General features: G+C 41.7%; 1 protein-coding gene and 2 long non-coding RNA genes across 6 annotated transcripts; 2 read left to right on the top strand and 1 right to left on the bottom strand.

Annotated features, from left to right (window-relative positions):
- Window positions 1–2,564: 2,564 nt before the first annotated feature.
- Window positions 2,565–3,664, top strand: LOC130520663 (uncharacterized). The gene is made up of 2 exons (XR_008948985.1): window positions 2,565–2,721; window positions 3,230–3,664. It is a non-coding gene; the product is annotated as an uncharacterized LOC130520663 (long non-coding RNA).
- A 1,566-nt stretch (window positions 3,665–5,230) lies between these two features.
- On the bottom strand, window positions 5,231–15,078 carry LOC130520662 (RLA class II histocompatibility antigen, DP beta chain-like). Of its 4 annotated transcripts, none has more exons than XM_057024389.1 (6): window positions 14,901–15,078; window positions 11,828–12,064; window positions 11,485–11,745; window positions 11,051–11,311; window positions 10,775–10,870; window positions 10,017–10,631 (listed from the first exon to the last, which is right to left on the bottom strand). In XM_057024389.1, the coding sequence occupies exons 1-6, from the start codon at window positions 14,947–14,949 to the stop codon at window positions 10,510–10,512; spliced, it is 1,026 nt and encodes a 341-aa protein (XP_056880369.1). In that variant the 5' UTR covers window positions 14,950–15,078; the 3' UTR covers window positions 10,017–10,509. The 4 variants fall into 4 exon arrangements, 3 of the variants coding, with proteins under 3 accessions (XP_056880370.1, XP_056880369.1, XP_056880367.1); XM_057024387.1 differs by lacking the exon at window positions 14,901–15,078 and adding an exon at window positions 14,068–14,294; XR_008948984.1 differs by lacking the exons at window positions 10,017–10,631; window positions 10,775–10,870; window positions 11,051–11,311; window positions 14,901–15,078 and adding exons at window positions 5,231–6,225; window positions 6,506–6,923; window positions 14,068–14,294.
- Window positions 15,079–15,121: 43 nt separating this feature from the next.
- On the top strand, window positions 15,122–15,809 carry LOC130520666 (uncharacterized). Its single transcript, XR_008948988.1, has 2 exons — window positions 15,122–15,238; window positions 15,442–15,809. It is a non-coding gene; the product is annotated as an uncharacterized LOC130520666 (long non-coding RNA).
- Window positions 15,810–18,217: the final 2,408 nt, after the last annotated feature.

Genomic DNA, 18,217 nt, shown 5'->3' with positions numbered 1-18,217 from the left:
AATGTATATGGGTCTACTTTACTTTACATGGAAAGTATTGTAATATTTATTATTGTAATAATCATATTTCATATATTATAGACGTGTTACTATAAACAACATATGGATGATGGGAACTGTAGCTGACACTGTGTAATACTCCAGACTATCATGCATAGAGGCACAGTGGAGCACTACAAGAGGGGTGATCTAAAAGAGCTCTGCAGTTTGGATTTCATGTTCTCTGTCTCTAAAGCAAATTTTGTTGTAAGATTGACGTCATTTGGCTTTACAAGCTGCTGTTGTTATTCTCTCTCTCTGTTACCCCGTGTGTGTGTGTGTGTGTGTGTGGTGTGTGTGTGTGTGTGTGTGTGTGTTGTGTGTGTGTGTGTGTTTTCCCACTGTTTCTTTTCTCAACTTCTCTTAATTTGATCTGACGGATCATTTCTGGACACAGTTGTTGGGGTCCAGGGTTGTGCCTGGTCTTCCCTCCAGGGGGCGTGAGGAGCTCAGTTTGCGCTGCAGGCAGGCGCACGTGTGGGCAATTAACATCTGGCCACCTACTCAAGGAGGGAGCGCCGGCCCATCAGGGCCAGAGGGTTGTGGTGCTTTGTGGAGTGTTGCCCCAGTGTTGCTGTGCTTGGCCTGTCTTGTCTTCCCTGCGCATTTAAGTAGTGATGTCCAAATGAGGTTTCATGACGCTTTGAACCCTTTTGGACCATTGTGTTGAAAATTGGTTCATTACTCGAAGCTTTAATCATTTCGAACGCGGGCGTCATCTGCTGGCGCATTGGTGGTACTGCAGCCATGCAAAAGGTTGATGACCCAGCAAGCGTGCACTTTGAGTTTTGCTGTTTGTGCACTTTTGATGTTGTATTATTATAATATTATTTTTCTATATATTTTAGGAACAGATGGGGGGTATGGGCCTAAGGTGCTTGGGTGAACTGGTGTGCTTATGCATTTTATTTAAAAACAACAGTTTCTCCACAGTCGAGGGTTTGAGGCGGTTTCTCTTTTTGAAACCATTTCCCCGGCTTTAGAAAACACCCTCTCGCAGGGCACAGAGGATGCTGGTGTTGCGAGGTACTGGTTTGCCAGGTGGTACAGGTTTGGGTACAGGGCTTTGTTTGTCGTCCAGTACACCAGAGGGTCCTGTGATCGTTCAAGTGGAGGGGCTGACAGATAACGCTGCACCTCCACTATGGCATCAGCGGTGGCATTCCTGGACGCTCTTGCTTCTTCAGCATCCCTGTCCAACAGCTTCCACAGATCAATGACTCAAAATAAAAACATTACATAAAGTTTAGTCCGTACATGAATCAATGCAAATAAATCTATTGATCCAAATTCTATCATTTTGTACCTTGGAAGAAGCAGCTGGTTCTGGCTGTGCTGTTGAAGTGGATGGCGGGTCCTCTTGGGTGGGTGCATTCTGCAACAATGCCGCACACTCCGACTTTAACTGGTGCACAGCTGACTCGGCATTTGAGGGGCTTGGAATCCGAGTGTTTTAAATTTTGGGTCAAGTAATGACGATAAAGAGAAGATGCTTGTGGTTTCTATTCCACTGAGTTTATCATTCATAATTCTATTGAGGTTTATGCCAAGGTCTTTTGCCATTTTGTTTGAGTTCCGTCCCGCAACGCAATAAGATTTTTATATTTTATATGTGCACCCCCCCACCCCTGCCTTAAAAGCTCTCGAGCAGTTCCAGCGATGTTCTCTGCTGTGTGACTGATAGGAAAAGGCCGAACTCCCACCAGGGTGGTGGAGAGTTCACCTGCATGAATAGCATGACAGGTGACAGCGAGATACGCATCCATGTTGATGGAAGTCCACATATCTGCGGTCAAGCTGACACTGTCAACATTCTGCAGGGCTGCCTTGGCCTTCTCCTTTTCTTCCACATCCCTCCTCTCCACCATGGCTTTAACTGTCTGCCTTGATGGAAGGGTGCATGTGGGATCCAGTTTAGCCACCAGAGCACGGAAGCCAGGATCAGACACCACAGTGAGAGGCTGGGAATCTTTCACTATGAAATCCACTAGAGCTTCATCAAGCTCCTGCTTCCTGCTACATAAAATATGGAAGTTAGCAGAACAAGATTAATTTAGTTAATTAACTAATTCTATACACCCAAACCTGCGCAGTAAAGTTTAAAAGTTACTCTTAATATTGCCTGGAACAGCACCCACTCACCTGGTGGAAACGTCATCACAGCAGCACCAGCTTCATTCTCATGTTTGCCTCGGTAATGCCTCATCATTGATGACGTGTTATTATTATATGTCGGGAACAAAGCAAACACTTCACCTGCAAATTAAAAATGAGATGTGTGTGTGGTTTATTATTTGTTACTGTGTGAATAAGAGTTGAAAAATACGTTTGTAACACTTACCTTGTTCGGCGGCACCATTTCAAAGTGGTCCCAGACTTGAGATCTCTTCCTGGTTGGTTCCATGTGTGGCAGGGCGTGGCCTGCGCTCCGAACAGGTGCCATATGGAGGTAGTGCCTTAATTGGTGGGTGGGGAGAAAAGGTTTATATAAGGCACTGCCTCCAGCTGGCGTTAGTTGTTTCCCTCTTCGACGGTACGGCGGGGTTGCGGCTTATCTGGGCGGTTCCACCAACAGAAACTGTTTCACAGCGCGAGCTGTCTGGCAGCGCCAAGAAGGTTGGTGCTTCCTCCCGCCTAGAGCGCTTTGCCGTGAGGGCGTGCGCGCTAGTTGGCACTGGGCAGGTAATGCGCAGCAATGCGCGTCACTGACTCCCCCTCATCTCGGTGTAAAGGTTAATGGGGCTGTTCTTGCTGCAGTTGGCTGCCGGCTGGCGTCAGTGGGTCCGTTGCCCCGCCCCAGCGGAACCCTCACGGAGTGGGCGCCACCAAACACAGTCGGCACGGACTACCTCGCGTACTGGACCCACTGCTGCTTTGGCTCGGTCCTTTGGTTCGGGATTCTCTCTCTCTCTCTCTCCCTCGCTCCCCTTTGCTCGGAGAAACGGCGCTGAGACGTGGTGGTGCCGCCGAGGCGACCACGGAGCTTTTGCCTAAATTTTAGACTCTTAACAGTGTGTAAATTTTATCAATTTATATTTACTTTTTTAGGTTTTGTTGCTTTTCGTTTCTTGGTTGACGTTGTTCTTTTAGACGACCTGGTCACCATTTATTTGCCTGTGTGTGCGCGTGCGCTCGTCGCGTCTGATTGTTTATCATTGTAAATTTAATTGTTCCTCTTCTTTGTGGACAGGTGCTGCGGGCCACGGCGGGGACCCAACCCCTGGTGGAGGGCGTTTTCATCACCCCTCGTGTGTGGTTTTGTTTGCAGTAGCACGGGTGTTTTTAGTTTGTTTATCTCCCCTAATTGAGTTTTACCTGCCGGTGGGGCCCCAGCCCTGTCCACCCCTTTTGTTAATTTAACTATTATACAGCAGAGTTATATTTTGAGTATTGGATTAAATAAAATTGTAGTGCCTAACCCTCAATCCTGTCTCTGCCTCTGGAATAGAACCTTATCTGCGCGTGCCTGTTTTCCGGTTAATTCCTGGGGTGAAATTCCCCAGGTGGCGTTGTCGTGAACCGTTCCACCTCTCCCCGCCATGCCAGCATCTACTGTACCCTGCAGAAGAATATTCTCCAAATGTGGAGAAATTGTGAGCAAAAAAATAAACTGGTTAAATCCCAATACTGTGGAAAAAATAACGTACCTCAATAAAAACGTTGAGTCTACAATTATACAAGAATACCCAAGCTATGGCATATTTTACCAGCATTTTCTCCTTAACAAAACAAAGCTCACGTGTGCGCCTCCCGGTCACCAATAGCGGCTCCAACCCTGCAGTGCAAGGCTCGCGGGTCGCCAGGAGAGGGCGCTAGAACTGCAACTTCAGGTAAACATGAGTAATTACAAGTGGTTCGGGAATTCACAAAAGCTTAATTTGCCCATCATTACTTTTTGTCCTGATCGGAACCAGACAAATCTACCGAGCTTCATCTTGTTGCTTTTGTTGTTGTTCCACTATTTCTTTTGGTTTTAAAGGCAGTTGGCATCTATATTGGAGCTGCCACCTTCTGGTCCTCTATCTAGCGTATCCATCCTTCCATCCTTTTTACTAGACCAGTACGTAAGAAATTTATAAAGCTCTTTCCTCCCACCTGAACTCTCTACCCAGCTCATCCACATCCACCATTCCCAGTTTCCTCAGTCCATCCATCATCATCTTCCTTTCCTCACTATTATGCCTACATATTAAAAGCACATGTTCTGTTGTCTCCAGTTCATGACACTGCTCACATAGATGGATGCTTCTCCACAATGTATAGCATATTGTCTAAGTTGCTCTGCCTAATTCTTAACCTTGTTATTATAACCTGCTCTTTCCTGCTCTTTTCCCTTCTCCTTGATGCATTGTCCCTCCTTTGTATTGGAAAGAAGATGCCTCCCCTTGACCTCTGTTTCCCCGCTCTGTTGCCACTGCTCATTTGCTTTTACCCACACAACACTCTTGCCTTCTGACTTTGATCATTAATTTCTCTGTCAACACTGCTCCTGCTTTTAATGGTTATACACCCCCATTTCCTTGGCCACCTCATCACCCTTCCACCCAAAACCCCCCTTTTGTGCTGTCTCCTCCCAACTCACTAGCAGAACCCCCTTTGTAAGATGTTCATCCCTCTGACCTCTTGAATGAATCCAGTAATTAGCAGCCAACTGTTTCCTCCTCAGCCACAGTGGCATTTCCCCAGCCTGTTCCTGGAGCGCACACACAGGTGAGATTTTGACTGGCCCATGTAGAGTCTAAGTGCTTGCACCGGGATCATATCCAGCAAAGTTCTGAAATGAAACACATGATTTATTTGCTTCATTCATCTCTTCCACTCTTTTATTTTTACTCACAATCTTCACTGCCTCTGTTCTCTGCTCTTCTCAGACTGTTGAATTACAACTGTTTTCTCCACACACTGTACGGTTTCCCCAGTTACATTTACATTAACTGTGCTATTACTACCCCCCCCCCCCCCCCCCCACACACACACACACACACACACCTCTGCTCCCCCCTACACACTGTAATGATGGTCATACCTTTGGCAATTGTAATACCTAATAGGAGGTTGAATATATGCTCTCACACTAAAACTCCTGTATCCTATAATGATCTTGTCAGTGAGAAGCTGACCTTTAAAGGAAAACAAGCCCAATCAAATGTTTCCTCATAAACTGGAGTAAAAGAAAACCAAGTTCTTTAAATATGTATCACACAGGCTCTTAAAAAAACATTTATTTTAATACAGGATATAAAAATATACAATATTAGAAAGCAGACATTTATTAGAAAAAAAAAAACAAATAGAGAACATTTTCTGTTGATGCAATCATCCTCTTAAATATTCTTCAAGGTGCTTCTGAAGTGTGTTTTCATTTCTTCCAGGGGTGATTTATAGGTTCAGAGCTTTAGCACCCAGAGTGCCTGGCTGGTTCAAAAGATGACACTCTGGTCATTCCAGTTAATGAGTTCATTCAACACAATTTAGGAGTCTTAGTAAAAAAAATCATGGAAAAGTGATCTTCCTCCCTGAAACTATGGTATGCATGAACTCATTCATGTTACAGTTCCTCACACACACCAATTAAGTTAGGCTAACAGACAATAATCTGTTCCATTCAATTCAATGCAGCTCAAATGGGGACTAACATTTGTTGGTGATAATAATGTGTCGCGTGTATTGGGGTGTAGAGTAGTTGTCCAACATAACCACTGTATATTTACATCACGACACTCCTGTTAAGAGCCTAGACACGTTTTTATTTCTAGTGCTTTTTGTAAGTCTGTTAAATCATCTGTGGAAGAAAATAAATAGTTCAAAGCTTAAGCAGCCAGAAAAATAGACCATTTATGCCTGTGCTCCTTCACTTTACAAAATCATATTATATCATAATTATTCTTGACTTTGTTGTAATTAAATGGAGGATGAATTAATATGTGCTGAGAGGTAGATCTCATTAGAAACTCAATGATTTGTCCACAAAAATGTTATTGTTAAAATATTTCAACAATACTAAATCAGCAGCTGACAGACTGACTTAAATGTTACATTTACTGTAGTGATACTTACTGGTACATTTGAGCACCAGTGCTGTTGTGCAGATTAGAAAAAGAACACATAAAAACAGAACGCAGCCCAAAATTTGTGTCCAACTGACACTTGTGGAAAGAATTTCTCTTCCATCAAGTGTGTTTCCATCTGGAACCAAAGAAAAAATAGCATTGTTACTAAAAACATCGTAATAAAAGTAATAATTACAATAATAAACTAATAATGTTGATGCTGACAAATGTAGCGGACACTATTCACGGTGTTTAAACAGTTATATTTCTTATTTTCCCAGCGCTCAAGTATTTCTCACATCAGATTTTTAACAAACCTAAACTAACTGAGACTTGAACACAACGTTAAAATTGCAGCCTGTATTGCTTTGACTCAATAACAATCATGCAGCAGCATGTAAATGTAAAGTTCTCACCCCACATGACAGTGATGGTTCTGTCTTCTGTTTGGACAACACAGCCATAGATGTTGGTGTGGATCAGGGGGACCTCAGCTGTCAGGATGAGGATCACTGATCCATCCCCAGAAGGCAACGGGCCAGTTACAGTGATCCAGTTTGCCTTGGGGGCCCCGTCTTCAGTCAGAGACACTGAACGCACTGATTTGTCAGTACTGGTGACGTGGCACTTCAGCAATGCCTTGGTTCTGTCAACAGGGTTGGCAAACACACGGAGATCTGCAGGAGGATAGAAAAGGTGATGATCAGGGTTGTCTGTTGTCACTCTTTGAACAGGGAACCAGCAGTGATGAGCAGCTCACTCTTCCTCTCAACATAGTTTTAGCTCATAACCAACACCAGGCTGCTTTATTTTAGGACCAGAGAGTGTGTTCACCTGTTCTTTTTTCTCTCTTATTTTGTATCATTTCTAGACTGTTTATTCAACTAGTGATTTTCTCAAACATCCGAATTGTCCAAACATGGTTCCGAGCCTCACGGTTGTTCCACGACTCTTTAATCATTTCTGCAGAAGGAGACAGGGCTTTCCATTTCTGAGCTCCAGCATCAAACTGAATGAAACCCTCTCCATTCACTGCCCAGTTGTCAAAAGCAGATTCGAGCCTCTCGTCTGACGTGATGCAGCCACGCCGCCGCTGAACATCTACAAGGATTGTTTTTTCTCTTTAGTTAAAGGTGTTAATTCCTAATTACAAAGCAAATGTGCTACAAACTTACTCCGTGTGTGATTGGTGAATTTAGAAATCGCTTTGAGAGCATCAAAAACATCATAACATGCTGGTCTGCAGGTCCCAGGTAAGTTGTGGGATTCCAGGACGGGTTTGAAGTGTTCTTGTCGTGTCCCACTGTCACAGTGAGAGATCACAACTCCATCAAACTCTGTAACTTGTTCAAAATGGGGCCGAGATCCAGGCTGAACACGTCCTGTAGACAAGAACTCAAGAGAATGGGAACCTGAAACACACAAACAAATGGAGTCTTTGCATCAAAAGGTTCTGACAGGAACACAGGAAACTGTGTTTTAATGTCAAATTAGGAAAAAGGAAGAAGTTGAAACAATAACAAAGCACAAACTGAAAGGAAAAAGGCAGGAGCAATAGGAGAGAGAAAGGAAAGGGAATGAGGTAGAGGAGCGCAGTGGCATGTTCTTGGGTAGATCCAGATACAACAAAGACAAAATCTCTGGCTGAAGATAGTGTGGTTATCAGGAGCAACGTTGGGAGTTTATAATCCACGTCGTCATCTCGCCTGGGAGGATCCTAATTTCAAATCCACTGGCTCTCAGCCACTCAGAGTTCGGGATTCTGTCTTTGCAGGATTACACCTGGTTGGAAACTACGACACCCGTTGTTTAAATTTGGTGCCCTTCTTGAGGGTCTCACTCAGGCTTTGTAGGTCACACGGGTACCAAACAATCAGAAGAAATATCAGGCCGAATAAATGCTTTTTTAAATAAAATTATCTTGCTTCCTGATCTACACTCAACAGTCGATGGCAGTAATAAGCTGAAACATAGTCTACCAACCACCAGTTTAAGAAAGAAGAAAAGGAAGATCATGAACTATTACACCTAATAAAGCAGCTTCTCCGGGTCTCCAGAGCAAACCATAAAATGTTCTCTTTTTTGGACGTTTTCCTGTCTTTAGCCAGTATTTTATTATTAATATTTAAACGTGGTTGTGGATCATGGATCAGTCAGTCTTAAATCTTTGGATGTCCGTGGAACTTCTCTCGGGAATCTGTTCAAGTGTTTGACGCACAAAGAGCGCGACAAGAAAGGCGCGTGTTTCCAACGCTGCAGTTCGGTTCGGAGCCTGAGGTTCTCGATGAGTGTAACACGTGGTGACCAAAATAAACTTGATTCAATAAACTTGACAAACTTTGCGCGGCGTCTAACAACCCTGCAAATCCAAACTTTCGCCATTACAGTTGTGTCACCTACCACATTCTGCTGCTGGCAGCAAAACCCAGTAAAGCAAAAGACAGAACTTCATCTTCCTGCAGTTGCGTTTCCCAAATAAAAGTCCATAATTATTTGCTGTCGATGTTGTTGTTGTTGTGCATCCAAAAGAGGAGAAAAGATGAAGTTGTCTCTCCAGCGCTGGGGAACCAAACGTCTTCAGAACACCGTCACGATTTTTCTGATTGTACGATCGTTACTTTTTGAATTTTTTATCACGCAGTAAACACCGGAAGTGGTGTAATAGTTGGATACCCCCTTACTTTTATTTTACCGAGACGTGAAATGTTCTTCATAAACTTGAGTGACGAACAATTATAAGTATAATTTGTAGGGTTGTTTTGTGTTTGTTTTTTTGGTTTTGCCTTAATTGAAGTGATAAATGTTCCATCGTTGAACAAAGTTATAATTCTGTTCCTCTGAGCTACATTCTTGCTGCTTTAGCCTGGCTGCCTGCTCTTCACTGGTTGAAATATGTTCTATATTGACATTTTAATTCTGTACTAGTTTAACATCCCCTGTTCCTTCTGTAACTGCTCCATCTTCTCTCTGGAAGGCTGAGCTGCTGGTCTGTGTTTTCTCAGGGGAGATCTTGGTCAGACATCATCAGCCTCCACAACGAGCAGATAGCAGTTATTACTAAACAGATATTAGAGGTCCTACAGAATAGCGTCTGGAATGTCATAAAACATCTGAAGGTTACTGTCTGATTTGATTTTGCATGAGTACTTGTTACTACTGGTTTTTAATGAGTAGCATTAAATGGTGCTTTTGTTGTTATTGTCCTGAAAATAGAACTACTAAATCCTATTCTGCAGGAAACCCTGATACTGATTCTTCTTCTAAGTTTGACAACAATGCATTTATGTCTTCTCACTGAATGTATTATAAAAGGTGATGTCTGTAGTTTAGAGACATGTTTGATGTTAAAGATCTTTTAGGATCATTTAAGATCTTGAAAGTATTTGAGTTTTCACATGTTACCAAACAAATTTAGTAGAATGTGACAATAATAATACGAAGGTGACATGAAAATATAGTCACTGAAGTTTCTGTGGATGCTTTTTTGAAAAGCCATAAAAGTCATTATTACCTGGGTGAACAATAATTTATTAATCTGGCAGCGCTCTGATAGGCCAATAAATTAGTTTATAAACGGATTGATCATTTCTGTCCGATGTCTTTCTTTTTCATCTTTGTTGCACGTGTTTTTAAAGGAACACGCTTTAGACTAATTCAGTAAACTACAAATACAAATCACTCGAGCCTTATTTTTGTGAAAGATCAAAAAAACAATCTACATGAAAATTGTTACAAAAATATACATATATGTTATTTCTTACTAATAAATGTTTATGTATAAAAATAAGTCTAATCAAGTTGTTCTTTATAATCTGGAGTAAATAAAAATTCTGCCTCTTGATATAAAATATAAACTATTCTTCTAATGAAGGAAGTAAAAATAAGACAATCTTAGTATAAAGACATTTAATACAGTAAAAGAAGATCTTAACAAGTATGTACATTTATTTTGATATTCAATTTCATTAAATTAAAATTAATCGTTTATTGACAACATTCTTGGTGCCACATGACATCATCAAAGAACATGAGTTACATTTGATCAGTCTCTTAAAGAAATAAATTAATGTTTAAGTAAACGGTTCACTAAACAGTAGTTTGGTGGTCATGTTACATTAACATAGAAATAGTTATTTGTGTAATGCTTTATAATGTCTAAATAGGAAACCAAAGTGCTTACATAACAGATAAAAGGTCACAGGGAAAAGAACATAAAAATAAAAAGTTTCTTTTGCTCTTTAGCTTTTTACACCTGATCACTGTTGTGACTTCACCTGTATGTTCTGTTAAACGTGCTCTGTTTGAAAGTGTCGTAAATGTGAACGTTAAAGTCGGTTCACTGCAAATGTTTGTGTTTTGATCCCCTGCTCAGTTGTATTACACGGGGCAACTTTAATATGGAGAATAAAAATATTCTGGATCATAGCATTTGTCTCTTGTCCAATCTTGACAAATATTCATTCTTCTGGTTATCCATCAATTCATCACTCCTTAAAGATACTGGTGGTTGTTCTTCATCACTTGAAACAATCCTCTTCTTGACTATTGTGAAACACAAATAATACATGTTGGCAGATATTTCATTACAAACATTGATCTGATCATAAAGCTAATTATTGAAACATTAATACCAAAATATCAGCTGACAGACTGATGAGTGTTTCAACAAAAGTAGTGAGACTTACATTTGAGCATCCGTGCTGTTGCGCAGATTAAAAGAACACATGAAACCAAAATGGGAGCCCAGAATGTCCAATTAACACCAGCAAGTGTTTTTCCATCTGAAACAAAAGGGAAATTATGGCAATAACAATAAAATACAGTAGGTTTAAAACCTTGCATTATTCTGTATCATATGTTCCTGAACTTTTTTACCAGTTATATTTACAATTGGGCCCAGAAACAATCTATAGATCTGTAAATAACAATCATGCAGCAGCATGTAAATGTAAAGTTCTCACCCCACATGACAGTGATGGTTCTGTCTTCTGTTTGGACAACACAGCCATAGATGTTGGGGTGGATCAGGGGGACCTCAGCTGTCAGGATGAGGATCACTGATCCATCCCCAGAAGGCAACGGGCCAGTTACAGTGATCCAGTTTGCCTTGGGGGCCCCGTCTTCAGTCAGAGACACTGAACGCACTGATTTGTCAGTACTGGTGACGTGGCACTTCAGCAATGCCTTGGTTCTGTTAACAGGGTTGGCAAACACACGGAGATCTGCAGGAGGATAGAAAAGGTGATGATCAGGGTGGGACCAGCCAGGGGAAGAAAAGACTTTTTGTATGTGTTCAGGTTAATTCCTGAATTATGTCCAATTTAATGAAGTGATTCAAAGCTGTGATTTTATTATATTTTGCGTTATATTTTTTTGGACCAGAGAGTGTGTTCACCTGTTCTTTTTTCCGCTTCTCTTAATTTGATCTGATGGATCATTTCTAGACAGTATCTCCTGATGAATTGTCCAAACAAATGGTTCCGAGCCTCACGGTTGTTCCACGAATCTTTAATCATTTCTGCAGAAGGAGACAGGGCTTTCCATTTCTGAGCTCCAGCATCAAACTGAATGAAACCCTCTCCATTCACTGCCCAGTTGTCAAAAGCAGATTCAAGCCTCTCGTCTGACGTGATGCAGCCACGCCGCCGCTGAACATCTACAAGGATTGTTTTTTCTCTTTAGTTAAAGGTTTTAATTCCTCTTAGATGTGTTACAAAGCAAATGTGCTACAAACTTACACAGTGTGTGATTGGTGAATTTAGAAATCTCTTTGAGAGCACCAAAAGCATCATTAAGGGCCACCTCACAGGTCCCAGGTAAGTTGTGGGATTCCAGGACGGGTTTGAAGTGTTCTTGTTGTGTCCCACTGTCACAGTGAGAGATCACAACTCCATCAAACTCTGTAACTTGTTCAAAATGGAGCCCAGATCCAGGCTGAACACGTCCTGTAGACAAGAACTCAAGAGAATGGGAACCTGAAACACACAAACAAATGGAGTCAAAACTCTGGACCCTCACAGTGGATCAGATCAGCGGTTCTGACAAAAATAATCATGTTATAAATTGATCCCAATCTCAGGTCTTGTCAAATTAATAATGAAAGATGTAGACAGTTTAATATTATGGTTAATTATTTTAAACCTTAAGCTGTGAGTCGTATCTGCTCAAATTGGTGGACGGTATCAAAAAAAGCAAAAATATCTCTTTGATCATCATCATTGATCCTCTCTGAGCCAGACCACCACATGTCAGGATAAAAACCCACATCTCATCTCCTCTCATCCTGGTCACCAGAACTCCTCAGGGCTGCTTCCTCGTTCCCCTACTATAATCCCTCTTCACAAACACTCAACTGGACAAAACACCACTAAAAACAAACAACCAGAATGAAAAACAGCCTCTTTCCACAAGCTGTGAAGGAAACATGGAGCAGCAGGATGAGAAACAGGTCAAAAGACCCAACAATAACCCAAAATATCATAATAGATTCCTCATAACTGAACAGGCACAAATAAGAAAAGAGCTTTAATCTCCACTCTCTTCGTACTCTGTGTGCAGGCATCAAAATCAAAGCAAATCCTCAGATAGTCAACAACTAAAAAATACATCTGTGTTTGGACAGTTACCTGGGAGATCATTCTTGGTAGTTTGAGACAGTTTGAGACCAACAACCACATGAGGACAACAAAATGAGCTGACTAACACCCAAAAATATTGCAAGAATTAAAGGATTCCTGACTAAACAATATCTTGACCAGCTTGTTCATGCATTTGTTTTCAGCAGGCTGGTAACGGTGTTTTGCAGGTTTTAGTTAAAGTTCAGCCAGGTAGCTGCAGCTGAATGGTCTTGTTGGGCATAAATACATTTCAGATTGACTTGTGCAGTATTTTTGAATGTAAATTTTGATGTTGAATTACTGTATTTCTTGACAAATAAATGTTGATAAAGACAACAATTTCAGTGAAATGGTGGAAATAGGTTTAAATCAGTGTTTCAACAGATGCCTTATCAACAAGTGACAACTATTTCATGCATATGCCTGTGATATTAAAATTATTAAATAAGTATTAAATATTAAAATACACAGGGCAGAGGTACTTTAGCAGAGGTTTCATCAACAGGAAGTCTCAGTGTGCACTACTGCTGCGCCCCCTAACGGCTCAGCCAGGAACAGCACCACGCACTGGAAACGGAAGCACTGAAGTTTCCAGTTCGGTTGCCCATGTTGGCGTTTAGAATAGTGTCACTGCCCAAATATCTTCAAGTATTTCACCAGCTTCCTGGTGCATTATTCGCTATTGATGTTTTTATTGCAGAGCTAAACAAAAACAAAGGGCGTTTTTGAATGTTCTTTAAAGTCGATGGCAGTATCACCGACCAGTTCAGGTGTTCAATCAATCACGTCATTTTGAATATTATATATTCATGCAATTGTTTGGGGAGAGTTGTTTTAATCAGAATCATTGTGTGTCTTTGATTAGCATGTTGGTGAGGCACTGACTGCTCAAGAGTCAGATTTACGATTGTAAGAACTGAAAAAAGCATCTTATTTCACCCTTTTTCTAACAGCACACAACTACTGATAATGCTTCATATCCCATCAGCATTTCTCTTTCAGTTACACTCACAAACCAACACAAACATATACACAGGAGCATATTTGTCCTGTAAAGAACTTTCTTATATAGCTATGGATAGAGCACCCATCTTGTCTTTTAAGAAATTCATATATACTGTAAACAAATTAAAGTGCAGAGATGTGTGCAGCACAATTTAATTTTGACCAACAGTAACTCAAATTCGGCAATTTTTACTCAATGAAATGGCAGAAATGTGTAGTCATACTCCAAATGCATTTTTAACACATATACGTGGAAAATAAGATGTATTGATGTAAACTTTATTTTTTTCGCCTCACCTGCCTTCCCTGTTACGTCACTGCCCGCCCGGCGTGTAAAGAAAGTTTCCTCAACTTACCGCATTCTGCCGCTGGGAGCAGGATCCAAAACAGAAGACAAATGTTCATCTTCCTAAATGAAGGTCGCTAAACACTTGTTGTCCTCATCTGAAACAGTCTGGAAGCACCATGACGAGGGTTCTTTGTGATAAAGACCGATTCTCTTAAAAGCGCGTCTCAAACTAGACGAGTGTCGCAGGAGTTTTTATTGCGCGTGACAGTCGCAGTTCAATAAGAGCGCTGGGCTCCGCCCACAAGGCGGGGTCCAGCGCTCCATTCAGCACCAGGTGACGAAGCAACATCGAAGTGAAGTTTTATAAACAGGAAGTCTCAGTGTGCAGTACTTCTCCACCCCCTGTTTGAGTCACTGCTCAGTCAGGGACGCCTCCGGCACTATTTTCGTTTAGAATAGTGTCTCTGCCCAAATATCTTCAAGTATTTCACCAGCTTCCTGGTGCATTATTCGCTATTGATGTTTTTATTGCAGAGCTAAACAAAAACAAAGGACGTTTTTGAATGTTCTTGAAAAGTCGATGGCAGTATCACCGACCAGTTGAGGTGTTCAATCAATCACGTCATTTTGAATTATATATTCATGCAGGAGTTTGGGGAGAGTTGTTTTAATCTGAATCATTGTGTGTTCTTTGATTAGCATGTTGCTCTAAAAGGTGTTGGATGCCTAAAGGAGTCATGTGAGATTGTGAGTCTTTGGGGGACATCTGAGAGGAACAAGACCAAATGTGGGAGAAGAGCATCTACACAGAGAGCTGATTGATTGTTTGTCTATTTCTACCTGAGAAAAGCGCAACACAGCGCTCAGAACGTGCGTGTAAAGAAAGTTTCTTCAACTTACCGCATTCTGCTGCTGGGAGCAGGATCCAAAACAGAAGACAAATGTTCATCTTCCTAAATGAAGGTCGCTAAACACTTGTTGTCCTCATCTGAAACAGTCTGGAAGCACCGTGACGAGGGTTCTTTGTGATAAAGACCGATTCTCTTAAAAGCGCGTCTCAAACGGGCGCGTCTCAAAGCGGGGGTATTTAAATTCGCGCCACAGTCGCAGCTCAATAAGAGCTGGACCCCGCCTTGTGGGCGGAGCCTTCGTTCAGCACCAGGAAATACCCGTCATCGAGGTGACGTCAGGGTCCAAACACGTGATTCACTGACACCGCCTCGTCAAGATTCGGACAGGTTGAGATTTAAGCACATAAACTCCTGATAACCGTATTTTAAAAATTAACAGTTTGTGTGTAGTTGTAGTAGGTAGTAGGTGTACTGTAGGTGTAATGCACAAAAGCAAAGTTTCATATCCAACAGTAACTTACTATAGCTATGGTGTAGCTTCCATCCAAATGAATCGCTGTTTGTCTATTTGTAAATTACTTTTTGGACAGGTCCGGTGCCCGGTGTGTTCCAGATATTAACCTTTGGGGAACGCTGGACCGAGACGCCTCAGATGCCAGAAGGGCTGGGAATGCTATGGCAGATGCGACGGTAGATGGGCAGCGGTGCATGAGCAGCCCACCTCTGGCCAGGTCAGAGGACCCACTCGCCTACTGGCTAAATCACAGACATCGTTACACCAACCTTTTCAAGCGGGCCAAAAGATTTCTATGCATGCCAGCATCTACTGTACCCTGCAGAAGAATATTCTCCAAATGTGGAGAAATTGTGAGCAAAAAAGAAACTGGTTAAATCCCAATACTGTGGAAAAAATAACGTACCTCAATAAAAACCTCGAGTCCACAATTATACAAGAATACCCAAGCTACGGCATATTTTACCAGCATTTTCTCCTTAACAAAACAAAGCTCACGTGTGCGCCTCCCGGTCACCAATAGCGGCTCCAACCCTGCAGTGCAAGGCTCGCGGGTCGCCAGGAGAGGGCGCTAGAACTGCAACTTCAGGTAAACATTACTTCGAGTAATCATTACAAGTGGTTCGGGAATTCACAAAAGCTTAATTTGCCCATCATTACTTTTTGTCCTGATCGGAACCAGACAAATCTACCGAGCTTCGTCTTGTTGTTGTTGTTCTTCCACTATTTCTTTTGGTTTTAAAGGCAGTTGGCATCTATATTGTAGCTGCCACCTTCTGGTCCTCTATCTAGCGTATCCATCCTTCCATCCTTTTTACTAGACCAGTACGTAAGAAATTTATAAAGCTCTTTCCTCCCACCTGAACTCTCTACCCAGCTCATCCACATCCACCATTCCCAGTTTCCTCAGTCCATCCATCATCATCTTCCTTTCCTCACTATTATGCCTACATATTAAAAGCACATGTTCTGTTGTCTCCAGTTCATGACAATGCTCACATAGATGGATGCTTCTCCACAATGTATAGCATATTGTCTAAGTTGCTCTGCCTAATTCTTAACCTTGTTATTATAACCTGCTCTTTCCTGCTCTTTTCCCTTCTCCTTGATGCATTGTCCCTCCTTTGTATTGGAAAGAAGATGCCTCCCCTTGACCTCTGTTTCCCCGCTCTGTTGCCACTGCTCATTTGCTTTTACCCACACAACACTCTTGCCTTCTGACTTTGATCATTAATTTCTCTGTCAACACTGCTCCTCTTCTCTGCTTCCTTTGCCAACCTCTCTGCCCTTTCATTCCTCAAGATCCCCATGTGAGCTGGGGTCCACAGAAACACAACACAAAGCCCCTTCCCTGCACATTTCCTCCACTCTCTGATTATATTGATTACTAAATTTTGATGAGCTTTTGATGCTCCTGTTTTGATGCTTGTTAATGCTGATACTGAATCACTACAAGTTACTGCCTTCTGGATGTTGTTCTGATAAACCCACTGAACTGCCACAGGAATTGCAACAAATTCAGTAGCAAATACACTAATGTAATCTGATGTTCTTTTGCTATACTCAAAGTTTCTAGAAGGTGCAGACACAGTTGCATCTGTTTGTGTCCTTTGAGCCATCAGTATAGACCTGAAGCTAATCCTTAGATCTGCTGTCCACCTTAGAATAGAACTGGCTTTTAATACCAGAATCTTTCTTCTCATGCTTGTCTTTGATAAACTTACTACCTGCCTGATATGATCCTTCCAGCTCAGCCTCTGGTCAAAGTAGATACCAAGGAAGCGGAAACTCTCAACCCATCGCAAACTGATCAAGTGCATTTTCCCCACTGGTAGCAAATTTCAACGTCTGCACAAAGGCTACAAGAGAAGTTCCAATGGAGTTAAAGTAACTTAGAATCAAGCGTTAGACTGTTGTTCAAAGAACATAAACGGTGAAAATGTGCTAATTTGCAAACATAGAAACAGATCATAGAGAAATAGATCCACAAAGTCTTTATTTTCGCTTCATAACTTCCCTTTTCATTTACTTCCAGGAGTTTATTACAGCATGTTCTTTGCTATTAAAGACTTGCCAACACATCACAGCCACAGGTGTTTATCAGGGCGGCTGTTTTACAGCCAGCATAGAGCAGGTTCAGTAATGGGGGGAGAGAACGGTTAAAAAGGCTCATACAGAGAGAATAATTTTGGATACACACAGAGCAGAACGATACCCAGATCTAAAGGGTTATGGTTAGGGTTGATTCCTTCCCTTTTAGCTGATCGAGGTTGGACCCAGTTTTCTTGGCTAGTCTTTAAAATAGTTTGCGTGCCTGTAAAATAACTGTGTGAATATAATTACCTTTATTTAACACACTTCTGTTGTCTCTCGAAGTTCTCGGCTTGTTCTCAACAGGTCAGTGTCGTATCCACAGCGGTGGGGAATGAAGGGTGTGTCAAAAAGAACATGCACTTTGCCAGCAGATGTTAATGTTCAACCAAGTCTCAAAGTTTAGAATATAAACTTTAAGTGGGAAGGCAGAGGAAACAAAAGGGCGGACCTAAAATCTGAGAAGTTCAAACTGGCAAATATAATCTTACATGGGAATCAATCAGGGAACAAAAACCCAAGAGGGCGATTGTGGCAAAGTTGGGAGATGAAATTAAGTTGTTGCTGAAAACCCTAATCTGGGAGTTTTGCCCCAGGAATAGTTCTGGTGAACCAGGTGTGTGTTAAAAAAAATGGTCCAATGTTTCAGCTCACCAAAAGGCACGAGACAGTGTTTCAGAATTTTAGGAAAACCTTTTTTATGACCACGTTGCACATTAAACTTCTCAGGGTTACCAAAAATGGCCAGAATAGAGGTGGCA

This window comes from Takifugu flavidus, unplaced genomic scaffold (assembly GCF_003711565.1).
Source record: "Takifugu flavidus isolate HTHZ2018 unplaced genomic scaffold, ASM371156v2 ctg470, whole genome shotgun sequence".
Taxonomy (NCBI): Eukaryota; Metazoa; Chordata; class Actinopteri; order Tetraodontiformes; family Tetraodontidae; genus Takifugu; species Takifugu flavidus.
Note: the sequence above shows the minus strand (reverse complement) of the source record. Positions and strands in the feature narration are given on the sequence as shown.